Source organism: Manis pentadactyla, chromosome 1, assembly GCF_030020395.1.
Source record: "Manis pentadactyla isolate mManPen7 chromosome 1, mManPen7.hap1, whole genome shotgun sequence".
Lineage (NCBI taxonomy): Eukaryota > Metazoa > Chordata > Mammalia > Pholidota > Manidae > Manis > Manis pentadactyla.
The window spans coordinates 224,444,653-224,461,734 of NC_080019.1; the positions used below are offsets into that span (position 1 = coordinate 224,444,653).

A 17,082-nucleotide genomic window follows, 5' to 3' on the forward strand; every position below is an offset into this window, starting at 1 on the left:
CATAAACTTACTTATTAATAGTACTATAATCTGCCATATAAATTTGCTTAGAGGTTTTTCATCAAATTTAAATTGTGGGTATGTGAGTTATGCATCTCTTAGCATTCAGGAATATATCTCCCAGGTCTTGTAAGTATTTTTTTTTTCACTTTTACTCCTAATACTCTTTCCTTCCCAGTACCTCCTTATCACAGTAAAGCTGCCTTGCTTCTCCCCTCACTTTAGTCACCCTTGCTCATTCTTCGGGCCTCATTTAAGATGTCACCTCTCCTCAGAAGCCCTTGCCGATTACACCTCCCCAGAGTCAGATGGCACTCCCCTCAATAGCACCCAGAAGATACTCTGCTTCAGCAGTTTGCACCCTGAATCATGTTGCCAGTTTTCCTTGTCTACATTATCAGCTATTAGAGATCACAGAGTTTGTTCCTCGGAGTTTTACCCAACATTTAGCATAGTACCCAGAGCATTGGAGAAACTTGAATGAATGAACCTATGAATGAGTGGAAGAATAAAAAAAATACATGGGGGAAGTGAGGAAAGGAGGGAGGGAGGGGAGAGAAGGGAGGGAGGGGAAAGAAAAGCATTCTAGAACCGTGTCTGCTAATTGATAGTTTTTTTTCCCTTTAACTGCAGAATCGTGACATTCTGAAACATCTTTTAGAACAGTCAGCAAATTGTTTTTCCTGTAAGAACAGCTACTTTATTTTCTTGTCACACTGCCACTGACAAGCTGTGCTCAGATATGCTTGGCCTTTGCAGAACTGCCCACCCATAGCTGTTTGGCCCAGGGCAGGGACTTGGGCCACTCTCATACATATCTGGATTCTAGGGACTTTATTGAGGTCACTGTAGAATGATTCCCAAGTTAGTCTCCTTAGCACAGAAACATTAGAAATGAGCAGCAGGCCCTTGGTCAGTTGGTTACAAAGATGTTAGGAAGTTTACAATAAGGAGTGACCAGGTTTTGATGTGTGTACAAGGCCAGATACTAACTCTGTATTACTCATTTCCCTGTTAATTTATTCCACAATCTTTATTTAGCATCTGCAAAGTTCCAGGCATTGGGTGTTAGGGACGCAATACAGAAGAAGAAATTGTTTGGTGGGTCTTATTGTCTAGTGGGACAGAAAGGCAGAAAAAAGCGAACAGAACTGTTATGTAAAAGTGCTGATGGAGAACAGTGCTGTGCCAGGGACAGGGAAAGACAGGCCAGCCCTACCTTCTCTAGGGACGCCAGGGGATAGGGCAAGAGGGGGTGACTCCAGGTAGAAGGAATAGGGAGGATGCAGCCCACTAGGCACAGGGAGCTTGCGGCTGCAGTGAGGCCAGTGTGCAGGCACCCGGATGAGGCTGTGCGCTGTGAACCGGCACGAGGGCTCAGGTTCTCTCCTAAGCAGACCTGGCCTCTGCCCACTTTCTGGAATCCCCATCTCAAATCAAATGCTCCGTCACCCCCAAACTGCTCTTGTTGTTCCGCTGCCCCTTTCCCCATGGCATTCATCTCCTGCCTCAACACACGCTGAGCCTCTCCTCGTCTTTACCTGGTTCTCGCCTCGGTCTCTTCCGCCTCCCCTGCCACTGCCTGGGCACCTGCGTCAGCATTGTGGAAACTCCCGCCCCTTGTCCTTCTCTGGCTGTCACAGTTGCAGAAGACCCTGATGGCTTCTTACGCGGTCACACTTTCTGTGAGAAGCCCACGTCTGCTCCCAGCCGTACAAGGCAGCCCTCAGTGTTAAATGCCAGTGACCACCAGGCAGCCAGCTGTCCTGACGTGTGGACCCCAAGCTGGGAGAAGCAGCCACTCTGGGTGTCATAACAGATACACACATTTGAAAAGCACGTGTAGCCTACAGGACAACGGGCAACCTACCCGCTTTAGCTCTGCGTTGTCATCATTTGCTTTCTGAATTAGTGTGTGCCCAGATTCAGGGAGGCTAGTAATGTTAATTTATACGCTTGGTATAGTTTTTTCTAAAAGCTGTAATGACATTTGAGAAAACCTTTGGAAAGCTACAGTGAGATTAGTTGAACTTTCTGGCTGTGTTTTAGAACATTCTAGATCATATTCCAGGACAGAGGAAGGAAGAAGTCATTGATCCTCGGGGTGTGAGAATGATATATTACTAAAAGCTGACAAAATCCAGTAGCACGGTCTGGCCTTACTTTGTGGTCACCCAGCCCCCACACTGCAATGAGGATTCCGGGAGGAGAGCCTTACCACGTGACTTTCAGACGTGCTGTTGACTAATTCCACAGCACTGGGCAAGTCACTTATTTACTTAGTTTAAGTTTCCTAAAAGTTATGTGCAGGGTTAATTTACTTAACTCCCTGTTCCACCATTGGCAAAAGCATTTTTATGGTAGTTAACCATTCTTCAAGACCAAGAAAGAAACACTTAACAGGCAAAAAGTATTTCAGAATCCGTGCATTTCTGCTCTAAACTGTTACTTATTGACACAGGTTAAAGCTGTAGGGATTAGTGAAAACGAGAGTGGACTCTGGAATGTTCAGTCCAGGCTGCGCAACGATTGTGGTCTTCTCTGAGTCACCGCAGTCCTGACCCCCTAAGGAATTACTTTTTCTAAGGCGAGTTAAATATTTCTTCGGCATGTATCTACTCATCACAGATTAACCACTTTTTTGCTTTTTTTTTTAAACATTCAGCAGCTCGGTAACTCACTTAATATTTTTTAAAATGAAGAGACAAAAAACCTTATTACTTCACAGTTATTCCCAGCATGTTGCCAGGAAGGAGAACACCCCAAGCTCAGGTTCAGCTAGGGAGCCGGGCTCAGCCAGCCTCTTGCACTAGTTTAGAGAAATTTGTGCCTCTTGCACTAGTTTGGAGAGATTTGTTCCTCCGCACTCACCTCACAGTGCTTTAAGTTCATATGTTTGCCCCAGGAAAATGACTAGTTACTCCACAATGAAGATACTGAGGTTTGCTTCCAAGTCGCAGAAATTTTGAGTCAAGTTTACAAATGATAAGGGGCTACCAGGACACACCACATAGGCCTTCTACTTCCAAAAGAACAAAGTGGCTCAGGAGACACAGAGTATGCCAAGCGGTATGATGTTTCTCCTCCTAGGTGTATACCCAAAGGCATTGAAATCAGGTGTGGAAATCTATACATGAATATTCATAGCAACCCCATTCATAACAGCCAAGAGATGGAAAAACCCAAATGTGACTATTTAGTGGGTACGGGTTTCTTTTTGGGACAATGAATATATTCTGGGACTCGATGGTGAGGATGATGGCGCAACATTGCAAACAGTTGAATGCCACTGAATTGTATTAGCATGTCTAAAATGGTGACTTCTATGTTCAGTGTATTTTACAGCTAATAAAGAAAGAAAAAATAAATACAGCCACAGGGCATATCAGTAAAAACATTTCTGACTCAAGCTGAGTCATCTCAAGTGCCTTCGGGGCAAGGCAGGTAATAAAAGGTAAGGAAGCCTGAGGAAAGAAAAAGAGGGGTGGGGTCTAGGGCCTTTCCTAAAAGAGTAAAAAGAGAAAGTTTGAAAGACCTTATGCTAACAGCAACTGCAACAGCTCACAGGAGCTAGATAAGGCCCAGGGGGCCACAGGGTTGGTAATCCTGGTGTAAAGGAAACAAAGCGCACTGGCACCACCGGTTAGCTCAGCCTGAGTTTAGTCTTGTAATGCTGGGTGACACAGATGCTTTGTGAGACTCTTAGCAACACAGATAACTAAGATCAAACTTCTGAGGTGGGGCTTGCTGTCAGTTAAAGCCAAAAAGATAAGGAATTTGTGGATAGCACAGATTGTTCTACAATGAAACATACCACTTGCTCAATTTTGCTCCTTGGTTTATGGGAATAAAGCTATCTGGCCCATCTATGTCACAAAAAGATGCTGGGTTAAGTCCGAGTTTCTTTATCTAAGAAGAGATTATAGTGATTGCTAAGTCTCAGTGCCAAGCTTCCTGGGTCTTGAATGTCTGTCTTTGCTACTAAAACATAAGTTCATGCATGATAGCAGGGGCTGTACTCCTGACGCCCACTCTTACCTGCCTGGACCCACCTCAGGGCCTGCACTTACTGGGAACTTGAGGGTATTTGTTGAATGATGAAGGGAGCAGAGCAGGTCACCCTAGAGAGGAGGAGGTGGTGGGGGAGGCACATGAAACACATGAATGCTCTCCTCCAATCCCTAAAGGGGATTTATTTTTTTTGAGAAATGAAACTTGTCCTTTATGCTTTCCTGGAATCAACAACTAGGGCAAGAGTGGAATCTGCAGAGGTATGTTTAGCTCCATGTTGTAAGATGAAATGGGCCACTGGCCGGACCACGACTTCCCTGACTTCTGGAGGTTTTAGATACTGCTTTGCTAACTGCTTGGCTATAAGTTCCAACGAGATTCAGTGTTTGAATGGGTGAAGTAATCAGGCCTTAAGGTCCTTGCCAAATCGGAAATTCATTCATTCCTCCTTTCACTCCTTCATTCGAGTAGCTATATTGAACACTTACTGCTGCACCAGGAACAGTGCTGTGGGTACCTGAGATAAAATGGTGAGTCCTCCAGTAATCCCAGCACTCAGATATCTCAGTGAGAGGGAACAGAGACAGGGAAACACCGCATGACTCTAACAGGATAGCTGTTACTCTTCCCCATGGACGCCTGTACTTTCTGTCTTCACAGTGCTCCAGGACCTGCGGTGAAGGCTCCAGGTACCGCAAGGTGCTGTGTGTGGATAAGGATGAAGGCGGCGAGGTGCACGGCATGCTCTGCGACATGAGCAGGCGGCCTGTGGACCGCGAGAGCTGTAGTTTGCAACCCTGCGAGTATGTCTGGATCACAGGAGAATGGTCAGAGGTACTGTCCTGGGGATTCTGTGTGACTGCCTTCAGGCCCGCGATGGCCTGAGGACCAGGGACTGACAAGGGCAGAAATGTGGGAGACTTGTAACCGCCTGCCAGTTCTGCCACTGAGAACTGTCAGTTCTCAGACGAGTCCTCTGCCATCCTGGGTCAGCATCCCACCAGTGGAACTGGAAGCGTGCATGCAGTAGTTTCCGTGCACGCATCAGCTCTGCATTCTGTGATTCGCCTTGAGGTCCTGTTGGTATGATAAGGAAGGAATTATGACAGAGGCTGCGGCTTCATCTGCTGCCTGCCAGTGTCTGAAGAAAGGTAGGAGTAAGAAAATGTCTAGGTGTCAGGGAGACAATGGGAGAATGGTAGAAACCGTGGCAAACGAGCTCATACTGTTTAAAGGGAGCAGTCTCTCTCCACGCCAGCAGAGGCCATGCAGAAATGTGGGTTGAGTGTTACCGAACCTGATTTTTCAACAGAGGATAAAAATTTGAACTTAAGTGTGACATCTAATTTTAAACTGTGGTCCCAGAATTTGTATTTAAAACATTGTGGGCAAACCAAATACTTCTGTGGGCCTAATGTGGATTGCCCATTTAACAACCTCCGATCTAGAGGAACAAAATAGTTTCCCCTAACATCCAAGCAATCTATTTTTTTCCTCTCTCTCCTACACACAATGCCTACCTAGATGTCTTTTTTATTATTAATATACCAATAGTAATAATAGCATGATCACATTTTCAAACTTTGTATTTTCAAAGACTGAAAGACCTGTCACATCAAACCTTTTGTCATTTATCCAAAAAAATTTAGAGATGTGAAAGGGAATTATCTGGACTTCCAGCACAGGTGCTGAAGATTTTTAGGTAACATGCTTGCTGCCACTTGGGTCTCCCCCAAAGTTTGAGAGAGTAGCAATTTCATGTTTTAATGGGTAAATATTTGCATTTAGATATTTCTGCACTAAAGCTGGCTTAAAGCCTTTTCTATGTTTGTTCAAAATAGTCCTTGACTTTGGGTTTGAGGCATAGATCCCACCCTGTTCAAATCCCAAGGTGGGTGAGGGGAGGGTGTCGGAGGAGAACTCCCCTCCCCTCCCCAGTTCCTCTCTCGGGCCCTCCCCAGGCACAGCCCCTGACTTCTGGTTCTCCAGGGTGGGTACGAGGCCATGCCCTGGCTCTTAGTAGGGGAAAGCCCTCCTTCCCGCCCTTTCTCTCCCGCCTCTGACCTCTGTCATAGCCTCGCCTCTCTGCCTCCCGGCGGCCTCCTCTTCTCGGGTTCTGGCTTGGCTCTTGGCCGTTCATCTTGCTGGAGTCCACACTTTGTACACTGCCAAGATTGGCAGCCTCATCCTAGCCAGTTGTTCGTATGTTATTATTATGCTGTAAGAGTATTGGTCTCATTCTAAGATTTGAGTCATTTTACTTCTGTAGCTTTAATATTACCTTATCTTAACCCCCGAACAGATGACACATTGAGATTTCTTTTAAAAAAAGCAGACCTTCCATACTTCTACAAATTTTCAGGTGTAAAACTGCAGATGTTCAGGCAAAGTTTAGAGGGTTGGAGACAGGACTTACAGAGATGTAGACACCCTGGGGAAGGGCCCCTGCAAGAGGCATCAGGCCAAGGGGCCTGGACCAGAATTCCTCCAGAAAGGCTTCTAGTAAAACACCAGAGCCACCAATGGCCCTTCTCTCTAGGACCCCCATTACCTGGAGAGGCCTGTGTGTTCTCCTCTGAGCTCCGTCTTACAGGAATTGGAGGGTGCTGAGCCAGGTGGGAAAAAAGGACTCCATCACCCTTGGCTGATGCATACATTTCCCTCGTTGGGGCTAAAGTGTATTGCTAAAGCAAGGAGCCCACATTTAGTATTTCTTTACTTTTTTATTTGCTTTACTGTTATTTTCATTGTGCTTGACTGTTATTTTCAAATTAGAAAAGTAAAACATGCTTGTAGTTCATCAAGCCCATGAAAAAGCATAACAACAGCACATGCTGCCAGCCGTTTCCAGGTCCCTCTGGCCCTCCTCCAAAACCGTAGTCTCACGAGTCCTGACACTCTCACTCAATTTTATGAACACCTTCACAGGGAAGGGCTGCTTATTCCATGGCATTGCCTAAAAATATCATCAGAACTGAATTCATTGCAATTCTGTTTTATTTTTAAAATAATACATACAATAGCTAGGGAGGTTGAACATATTTGTAAGTCTAGCCAGTTAGATGTCCCATCACAGAAAGGACCCAGGACACAAAGATCTTTGTTATTTCTCCTTTTCTGTATTGTTTTGGTATTTTTAAATGCCGTATAATTGTGGTGAAAAGGTTGAATGACTGAACGATTTAGAGAGATAGTAGAGCAGAAAGGTGACGTTTCAGTCAAGATACACAGGCAGGGAGAGAGAATAGAGGAGGAAATGAAGGGGTGGGCAGATGGGAAGCAAACCACATGGGGCAGGAAAAGGAAACTGCCTCCAGTCCCCTCTCGGCTAAGGGCTGGGTCTTTAGCTAAACCCAGGCAGGCTCGGGCTCTCTTCCCAGCCCACTTGGGCGCTCCCTGATTCCTCAGGCAGTGTGGGCAGGCTGTGGATTCTGTAAATGAAGCCAGTGACAGCTGGAGCGCCTCCACCTCCCCTTGAAATCCAGAGAAGGGGCTAGGGGCCCCCCACCCACAATGGGGACAGAGAAGATGTAGGGGAAGCCCTAGGTCCTGGAAGGCATTGTATGTATGGGGTTGCATGTCTCCTGTGTGCTCGGGGCCTGCTGCTCAAAATGCATAAATAAGCTAATAAACGAGCGTTCTCTGCAGCGTGGTCACAGGTCAGTGTTCAGTGTGGAGGTCAGGGGCCTGTTGGGGGCTGCCCCCAGGCTGCTGCAGTTTCTCCTCTCCTCCCCTCTCTTCTCAGTGCTCAGTGACCTGTGGAAAGGGCTACAAACAAAGGCTGGTCTCCTGCAGCGAGATTTACACGGGAAAGGAGAATTACGAGTATAGCTACCAGTCCACCATCAATTGCCCGGGCACCCAGCCGCCCGGCGTCCAGCCCTGCTACCTGAGGGGCTGCCCCATCTCAGCCACCTGGAGAGTCGGCAACTGGGGGAGTGTAAGTAGACTGCTGACTTGGCGAATCGGAAGGCTCTGGGATCTCAAGCCCCCCTTAAATATATCCTGCCTGTCCTATCCTAACTGCCTCTCCTCCCAGAAGACAGACCCTGGGGAGGAACAGGAGGTAGGCTGCTGGGAGAAGCAGCGTGTCCCACTTGTTGGGCAGAGCGGCCTGGTGCTTAGAGACTGCCCCCGAAGCCAGCCAGCCTCCATCGGAGTCCTGTTTCTGCTACGCCCCAGTTGAATCTCCTTGGGCAAGTTCAGAACTTCATGCCTCAGTTTCCTCGTCTACAAAATGGGTGGTGGTGAAGATAAAATAAGTTACTTTATAAAAAGTCCTTAGACTTTCACAGCCGATTTTAAGTTATGTGTATTTAACCACAATTTTTTAAAAAGCACTAGAACTCTGTCACTTACTAAGAGTTACAGACAGTCTGTTGTTACTTTTGTGGTGAAGATGTCCCAATATTCTAGTCCTTCTGTATCGGGAATACCCTGTTGCATTAGGAGCATGCCAAGTGCGAATAGTTTAAATTGAAACTGCCCTAAAAAATTGCCACATTGCCCTGGCTCCTGAGTCCTAGGCTCTCAGGGTTGAAGAATGATCTGGTGACAGTGGAAGACCATTCATCAAGGTCGGTGTTTGAATCCCGGCTCCATCATGACCTTGAACAAGTTTCTGGACATCTAGGCCCCAATCTTGCCTCTGAAAAATAGAATAATGGTAGCACTATCTCAGGGTTATTATGAGGCTCAAGTGAGAAAGTCATACATATAAATACCTTATCTATTACAAATATGTATGTAAGATGGATATATATATATAAATAAATGTGTATATATAAAGCTTAGCCCAGAGACTGGTCCATAGTAAGTACTCAGTAAATATCAGCTATTTGTTTTCTACCTCGTGGGGTCTGAAATGGCCTCTTGTATGTGCCTTCAGGCGCTGAGCCCCACCCCACTGGAAGCCCGTGCGTGTGGGTTCAGTGGCCACTTCACTGTCTCTGGTCTGCCTTTTAGTGCTCTGTGCCCTGTGGCGTCGGAGTGATGCACAGATCCGTGCAGTGTTTAACCAACGAGGACCAGCCCAGCCACTTATGCCCCACTGATTTAAAGCCAGAAGAAAGAAAAGCCTGCCACAATATCTATAACTGTAAGTTGGCCAAGTGAAGCCATCCTTCTGGAGCATGAAAACCAGTGTTTCTTTGTTCATTTGTGTGCCTACCCTTTTTAGCAATATAGAATTTATAAGATAAATAAGTACTGAAGGTGTACTGTACAACATGACTATAGCTAACACTGCTGCGTGGTACCTTTGAAAACTGTTAAGAGAGTAGATCCTAAAACTTCTCATCACAAAGAGGAAGTCTTTTTTTTTCATTGTATAGGAGGTGATGGATATTAACTAAACTTATTTTGGTCATCATTTCACAATATATGCAAGCCAAGTCATTAATCTGTATACCAGAAACTTCTGTAGTGTTGCATGCCAACTACTTCTCAATAAAATGGAAAGAAAAAGAAGTAAAGCAAACATTTACCAAAAAAAACCACCTTATCTTAAAGAAATTGTCCCCTTTGCTAAGAGTCCCAGCGTGAACAGCATTCCTCTTTATGTAGGCAGACATTGCGCATCTCGGACCCTCATGCTCTGATTTTGCATTTGGTGTTTTGTAGGTGAGTTACCCAGGAACTGCAAGGAGGTAAAACGACTGAAAGGTGCCCGTGAAGATGGCGAGTATTTCCTGATCATCAAAGGGAAGCTCCTGAAGGTGAACACTGGATATCAGTCATTATCTCTAGAACGTTATTAGAGTGAGCCACCCCGGCTGTCGTCATCCCATTGCTGAGCTGCTCTCCGGTGGTTATTTTATTTCTGGTCTGTTTTTCAGATATTCTGTGCAGGGATGCAGTCTGACCACCCCAAAGAGTACATGACGCTGGTCCATGGCGACTCTGAGAATTTCTCTGAGGTTTACGGGCACAGGTAGGGGAGCTTAGGCCTCGAAGAGCCGAGACACCTGGAGATCCCTGGAAATGTCTTCACGTCCTTACCAGAACACTCTCTCTCATGTAGGCTGCACAACCCAACCGAGTGTCCCTACAATGGGAGCCGACGTGATGACTGCCAGTGTCGGAAGGACTATACAGCAGCGGGCTTCTCCAGCTTCCAGAAAATCAGAATAGACCTTACCACCATGCAGATAATAAGTAAGTTCAGTGGGAGGTTGTGTGGAAATGTGCATTAATCTCTTCATCCTGTCAGCAAACATTTCCAGCACACTGGCTAGGGGTGAGGCCCTGAGGACACCCAGGGGAACAGACGAGATACTGGAGGTGCAGTGATGGCAACCCTGGTCTAGGCTGCCGGAGGGCAGGGCTGCTCCTTTTCTTTCCCTGCTGGGCACCAAGCGCCTGGGCAGTGCCGAGCAAAGGGTGGTGCTCTGCCAGGCTTGAGAGGAATGAATGGCTGGAGCAGTGAAGCCACTAAGGGTCACCACTGTAGTGTGGGGCGTCAGGGCAGCATCCCCCCAAATATGATATTGAAATTGAGCCCTTAAGGTTAAGTAGGAGTTAGCCAAGCACATGAGATCAGTGAGGGGAAATCAAGGGTCGTAGCAGAAGTGTTTAAGGGAGCAGACATAGCAGATAGGAGGCCCAAAGCTGAGATTCACGTTGCAACAGTTGCCCCCACCCCCACACATGCATGAGCATGAAGTTAATTGTCTGATTGTCGATTTACAGAAGAAAAATGGAGCACAGAGTTACCTTTTTTAAACGAGCCTGTGCGTGGGCTGATTTCCTACTCTGGCCAGCACTGTGTTTTCTGTTAGGGATATTAATCATAGGAGTGGTTAAAAGCAGCTAAACCCTCTAAACACGTGCCCTTGAAGAGAAGAAAAGCAGAAATAATGAATAATTAATTTCTCCTCATTAACATTGTTCCTGTAATATTGCATTGCTTCCCTCTGGAGGTAGATTAAACTTGATCTGTACTGAGATACTTTCCTTGCCTTCTGCTGACAAGGATGCAAGGCAGAGAGTCTGCAGTTTGTTGCCAAGAAACAGAGCCCAGCAAAGACCCAGAGCCCCTGCGTGCTGCAGCCAGCATGGGCCCCTTTCACGGCAGGACAGGGGCTCAGATTTCCCTTGCACCAAGTATGGTTAACTGCAGAAAAATTAAAGCCGTTTTCTGTTATTCCCCAAAGACAAGGCAGAAAGAGGAAAAGCCATCTCTGGCTTCCACTTCCACCGCAGCAGGTTTGGCAGGACTGCCACTTGGCCTCATCCGTCTGCCCATTTGCAGAGCTACTCTCAGAGACTAAGAGAGGGTTAAAATGAGCACTATTTTTATTGGCCTTTTTCTTAAACTACAAGTTAACCTCAAACTTGAGAAACTGCCATTAATACTTTCAAGATGTGGGTTCTAATTGCTCCACATTTTGGCACTAATACTGCCTAGGCCACGGGAGGACACATGAAGCCTCAGGGAATAACTCCTAAGTAGCTGGAAATGCTTTTCAGTCATTGTCTCCTGTCCCTAAGCCTGGGTGCCGGTGTATAGGAGACACATCATCATCCCGGTACGTGACATTTAGGCAGGGAGAGTCGCATGCTAATTTACATAGGAATCCTTTCCAAAGTCATCTTGGACCCCCTTTGTGGCTTCCCTACTGTGAGGAGACAGTTGGTGCTGATAAAACCCAGGGAGGGAAGCTCCAGGACACAAATATAATGGGGAAAAGCAAGCATACATCTGGATCCATTTGCTCACTAATCAGACTGGATCGTTTTTTCCTTTCCCATTCCTTCGTACTCTTCCTCGTGCTATACTTCTTCCCCTCTGTCTCCTTGTTAATGTCCTGTCCCATCTCTCCCTCTTTCTACCACTCTCACCAATCCTCCCCCTTTAACCCTTTGTCCAAAACCCCGCAGCCACTGACCTACAGTTTGCGAGGACAAACGAGGGGCATCCTGTCCCTTTCGCCACTGCTGGGGACTGCTACAGCGCTGCCAAGTGCCCACAGGTACGTGCGGGGCCTTCTCCCTCACCAGGGTCCGCGGCCCACCCTGCCCCAGGGCCCTCAGAGGCCCCTGTCCCTGGGAATGCCATTAGAGCGGCTTCTCTAGAAGGCACTTTGGCCCCTTGCGTCACAAGCCTCGCAAACGCTCACTGCTTCTGATCTGGAAGTTGTTCCACTCCGAAGAGTGTTCCCTAAGGTAACCATAGCTACATGCAGCCTTCTGCATGCAGCAAATGTATCTATTACAATAGTAAAAATGTAGAGGCAAATTAGATGTCGAATGGCAAGGGCTTGGTTAAACAAATTATGGTGGTTAATAAAATGAATATTATGTAGTCAGTGACATGCTGATAAATGTTTAATGACTGGCTTCTCCAGGGAGGAAAAAATGCCTATTTTGTAGCATTTACCAATTTCCATGGAGGTATTGATTTCAAGCCATCAATATTATGTCACTAAATGGAGAGCTGGGGAGAGATGCACACAGTCTGATTGTCAAAAGCCAGTATAAGGGAGCTCCAGCAGAGGCCACTGTCAGCCAGTGAAGATTCTGAATATGGCACAATACAGGAAGACTGTGGCCTCTACTGCGGATGTACAAAATGTGCAGTGTTCAGACCAAGAAGTGCAAATGTGTCATCTTCTACTGGATTTACTCTTTGGCAGAGCCACTGAATGCCAGCCCCATGGCCCACTCTGCAGTTCCACACTTTCTTGCCTGGTTAAAGATGTAGCACATTTTAACTTGCTTTTGAAACCTGCTGCAATCAACAGGCTGGGCTACTTTTGCAAAGCAGGCATCAGTCTTTGCAAAAAGCTTCTGCAATGAGAAGGCTAGGCAAACACAGTGAATAAGGTGATTCTGCACAGGAGAACTTGGCCCCAGTGTTTTCTTTGGTCCACAGAGGTCTTCCATCTTCCCAAAGCCATTGTTAAACTCTGTGTCAGGAATTTCCCACTTAGTCTGTGAGCCTTCAAACACCTGGGGATTGGGACTGGGTGATGTGTTCAGAATCCCAGGCCCTGTCTGCCCAGGATGGATTTATGCCCAACCACGGAGACCATCCATAGACAAACACATCTGAATTTTCTTTTAACAAAGTGTTTTCTCAGCCCCAAGCTTTAGAAAGCATTGCTAAACATTTTAGAGAAGTGAAAAGGAAGCTCTCAGGGAGAAAGAAAATAAACAAAGGCTATAATGGTAAAAGGGGCCTTTCCTCCATTCGCGAGAAATTGAAAACTTTTGAAGTGCAATTTCTTTAGAGCAGCTGATGACTTCAAACACCCCACTGGTAGGGGTTGTATTTTAACAGCTAATAGATCGGTCCCATCCTGCCTTTTTCAAATATCTCAGGAGTTTCTTGTTTCTATATGCACATCTTTTGGGAAGCTTAAGTAAATGAAAGGTAATTTGCATTCATTTATTTTCATAATTAAGAGACAAATAAACTGATTGATTTGTTAAATCCTGACACTGAAGCCATTGCTAAATGAGAAAACCCAAAGCCAGTGAGAGGCTAATTTACATCTTTTCCCAGGCCTTTCTGTTAACTGTATCACGTACTTTTGGAATTCAGTTCCTTAAACCTTTATTGAACATCATCTATATGGATGAAAGACGAAAGTGTTTCAAACCAGTTTTCTAAGAAGATGTCTGTAGGAACACCGTCATGCAGGCCTCTTTGGAACACAGGGCTCAGCCTTTCACCAAGTGATTGCCTGGAAAATCAAAAGCAAAGGGATGCCTTGTTTGAGAATCTGCCCCTTCCTCCTCATCCATTCTGTTGCGTTGGGGATTGTTTTTTTTTAATCAGTAAGGGTGGGTTCCCCAAGAGCCTTCAATTAAATCTATAGTTGAAGTATAGCCAGAAAGTATAGTTTCTATAGCCAGAAAGTGTTTTTTGCATCTTGATCACAGCAAATATGACAGTATTTGTATTGATGCCGGTATTCGTAGCTTTTATTGAGTGTTTATTATGCTTTAGGTACTGTGCTCAGCATTTAACGTCTACAGCATCCTATGAAAATGGCCCCTTTTTACAGATGAGGAACCTAACATAGAGATTGGCTAATGTGCCCAAGCCTATGCAGCTGGTGCCCAGCAGAGGCTGAATTTGATCCAAATCCACAGTGGCAGACATGCCTGCCTGATTCCATCTCCAGGCGGGACTTGGGCAGCATTCACTGTTGGCCAAACAGGGAACAACACCCTCCCGTGTCTAAGACTCACCTTCTGTAAACCTTTCTGCATCACCTCCTGTGTGCATGACTCTTAATTATCTTTACTCTTTTAAATCAGCCACAAGAGGTAGTAGCTAAAACCCTCCTGCCCTTTACACCCTGAAGATAAGGACTTAGGAGTCAGAATGTCCCAGACTGGAGCCAGAGAGGACAGCAGGTCTCACTCCTCCTGTGACCCTCAGCTTTTAGAATGCTAATTGTGAGGGCCCTCGCTGGGCAAGAAGATCCCCGAACTAGAGAAGGCAGAAAGAGAACAAGGGGGAAGACTTCCACTTCCGTTTAGATTTAGCAGCTGCTCGAGAGGGCAGACCCGGCTAGATGTATGTAAGGCATGTACTCACACCGTGCGCCCAGATCAGCCAGCTGGGGTCATTCTCAGGCCAGAGGCCAGGTCAGCAGCGGGACCTTCTAAGAACATTGACATCAAAGCAGGTCAAGCGTGCCCTCTCTAGCAGTGCAGGTAGGACAGGCAGTCTGCATGGGAAGCAGGATGGGGATGGAGAAAAGAGGGATCCTTGGCAGGCCTGTGGTCTGGCATGGAGAACGGTAGTCAGATAAGAAGACAGCCAGGTGGCATGACACAGTTTCAGAGAAGCGAGGATCTGAGGAGGCCAGGCAAGGAGGGCCTTGCGCTTCAGTGCGGCCACGGTCCACACCTGGGTACCCAGGCCCCACAACACACGGGCCACTGACACCTGCACAGTACTGCCTGAAAATGATTTCCTAAAATATTTTTAAAATAACACCTGTTCTCTGCCACATGATGACTTAGGTACATCAGGCGTTCTATCTAATCCCCTCCTACTTGCAGGTTAGGTCTTACTAACCCATTTTACAGATGCACTCAGGAGGGTCACACCATTTGCCTGAGGTCACACTTAAAGTAGAGGAATCTGGATTTTAGCATAAATCCACACTCAGCACCAGGGTTCCTCACGCCTCAGCCTCAGCACTGTTGAGATTTGGAGCCAGGTAATCCTCTGTTGTGAGGGACAGTGCTATGCCTTGGAGGGTATTTAACACTATCTCTGGTCTCTCCCACCAGATGCTAGGAGCTCGCATACACACGCACACGCGCGCACACACACACACACACACCAGTTGTGATGACCAAAAATGTCTCCACGGATATTGCCAGCTTTCCCACGGGGGCAAAATTGTCGCATTGAGACCCACTGACATAGACCAGACCAACCCCTCCCATCACCTTTATGAGGAGGCATCCTGTTTGTTCTCTGCTTGCAGATGTGGAATCTCAGGTTCTGAAAGGCTTACACTCTCTGGTTCGTAAACATTCATGGAACTGCATGGAAGAAACCTGCAGGTTATACCTTGTGCTGGAAGTCTTAATGGCCAAGCTAGGATAGAGTATTTACTAAGAATCTATCAAGGGCCGAGTCATATTTTACAAACCGTATGGATAGAAATAAAGCAATACCAGTTCCCTCCCTGCAATGAGCTTATTGGAGAGAGAAAACTAAGACTTAGAAAATAATTTAAAATGCAGGACTTGTATCAGTGTTTTTGAGTATCCACTAGGTACCAGCCAGAGGCTGCTTGACTAATTTCATTTAGTCCTCACTACAGAACCCTGCGGGCGGTACTGTTTTACCTATCATTTTACAGATGGACAAACTGAGGTTCTGAGAGGCTAAAAAAGTCTGCTCAGGATCTCATTGGGGGTGACAGAGCTGAATTTATACTTAGGTCTGACTGAATTTATACTTAGTGAGCCTGCCCCTCACTGCTCCCCCCTTTGCTGTATTAAGACTCTTTTGACAAAGTTCTTGACTGTGAGGTTCTGAAAGGATGCTCGCACTGTGAGCACGTTCATGCAGAACATTTTTAATTGTGGAAATGCTCACTGCAGGGTAGGGAGCCACAAGGAACCATTTCAGATACCTTGTGGAGTCATTTTTGAAAGAACAAGGAAAAACAGAGAGAGACGGGGCAGCACTCAGCTTTGCTGCACCGGCTCTTTAGAAATAAATACAGAAACCCGCAGCCCCGTTGGGACTGTATTCTGGAGCAGGTTGAGGAGATGCGGGTCGCCTGGGCCCGAAGGGGCCGCAGGTCTAGAGCAGGCCGGGCGTGCCCTCTGCTGGCCGCTCCCCAGAAGCGCCTCTGCTTTGAAGTCCCGCCCTGCTGAGCTTAGTACACTGAGTGCCCGGCCCGGCGGGGAGCCGAAAGCCCAGGAAGCTTTGGCAGCAAGAACTTGTTAGAAAAATTACACTGCGGCATTTTGTTCCTGAAGGAATCTGATAATTGTGAGCAACATCAGGATTGCTGTCTTAGAAATGGCGGTGGTTGAGAGCGAGGACTTTGAAGTCAGGAAAATATGAGTTGGACTTTCTCTGTAGCCTAAAGAAGTTAATCACTTCTGCAGGGCCTCAGTTTCCCCATCTGTAAAGAAAACCCCCTTCCTAGACCTTCTGCAAGAATGGATGAAATGATGCATGTCATCATCTGACCCAGATGCTCCTTCCCCCTAAAAAAGCCCTCAATTATTAGCAGCTTTCTTAATGAATTAATATCCTTTCAAAGGTTGCTTTTATTGTGTGGTGTCTGCTTGGGGCATCACATGAACTAAAAATCATTTTCATTGGCCATTTATTCCAGGGTCGTTTTAGTATCAACCTTTATGGAACCGGCCTGTCTTTAACTGAATCTGCCAGGTGGATATCACAGGGGAATTACGCCGTCTCAGACATTAAGAAGTCTCCGGTAAGATTACAGATTGGTTGGGGAATGGGTTTTGTTTTCTTTTTTTGCCTTCTTTCGTCCCTTCCACCCTTTGTGGTGGTGGTGCTAAAGAAACGAATGTGCTCGACCACTTCCTCAAACCGTTTTCTAAAGTGTC

At 46.4% G+C, this 17,082-nt stretch overlaps 1 protein-coding gene across 8 annotated transcripts in view; it reads left to right on the forward strand.

Annotated features, from left to right (window-relative positions):
• The window catches only part of ADAMTS9 (ADAM metallopeptidase with thrombospondin type 1 motif 9), a 156,644-nt gene that overhangs the window by 125,984 nt on the left and 13,578 nt on the right, over positions 1 to 17,082 (forward strand). For 7 of the 8 annotated variants that reach the window (XM_057507807.1, XM_036877586.2, XM_036877589.2 and 4 more), the window contains 8 exons: positions 4,672 to 4,845; positions 7,757 to 7,951; positions 8,977 to 9,109; positions 9,634 to 9,728; positions 9,849 to 9,943; positions 10,034 to 10,167; positions 11,893 to 11,984; positions 16,842 to 16,946. In XM_057507807.1, the coding sequence (XP_057363790.1) occupies positions 4,672 to 4,845; positions 7,757 to 7,951; positions 8,977 to 9,109; positions 9,634 to 9,728; positions 9,849 to 9,943; positions 10,034 to 10,167; positions 11,893 to 11,984; positions 16,842 to 16,946 (1,023 nt within the window). The remainder of the gene's footprint in view (positions 1 to 4,671; positions 4,846 to 7,756; positions 7,952 to 8,976; positions 9,110 to 9,633; positions 9,729 to 9,848; positions 9,944 to 10,033; positions 10,168 to 11,892; positions 11,985 to 16,841; positions 16,947 to 17,082) is intronic. The other variant, XM_057507822.1, reaches the window with a different exon arrangement.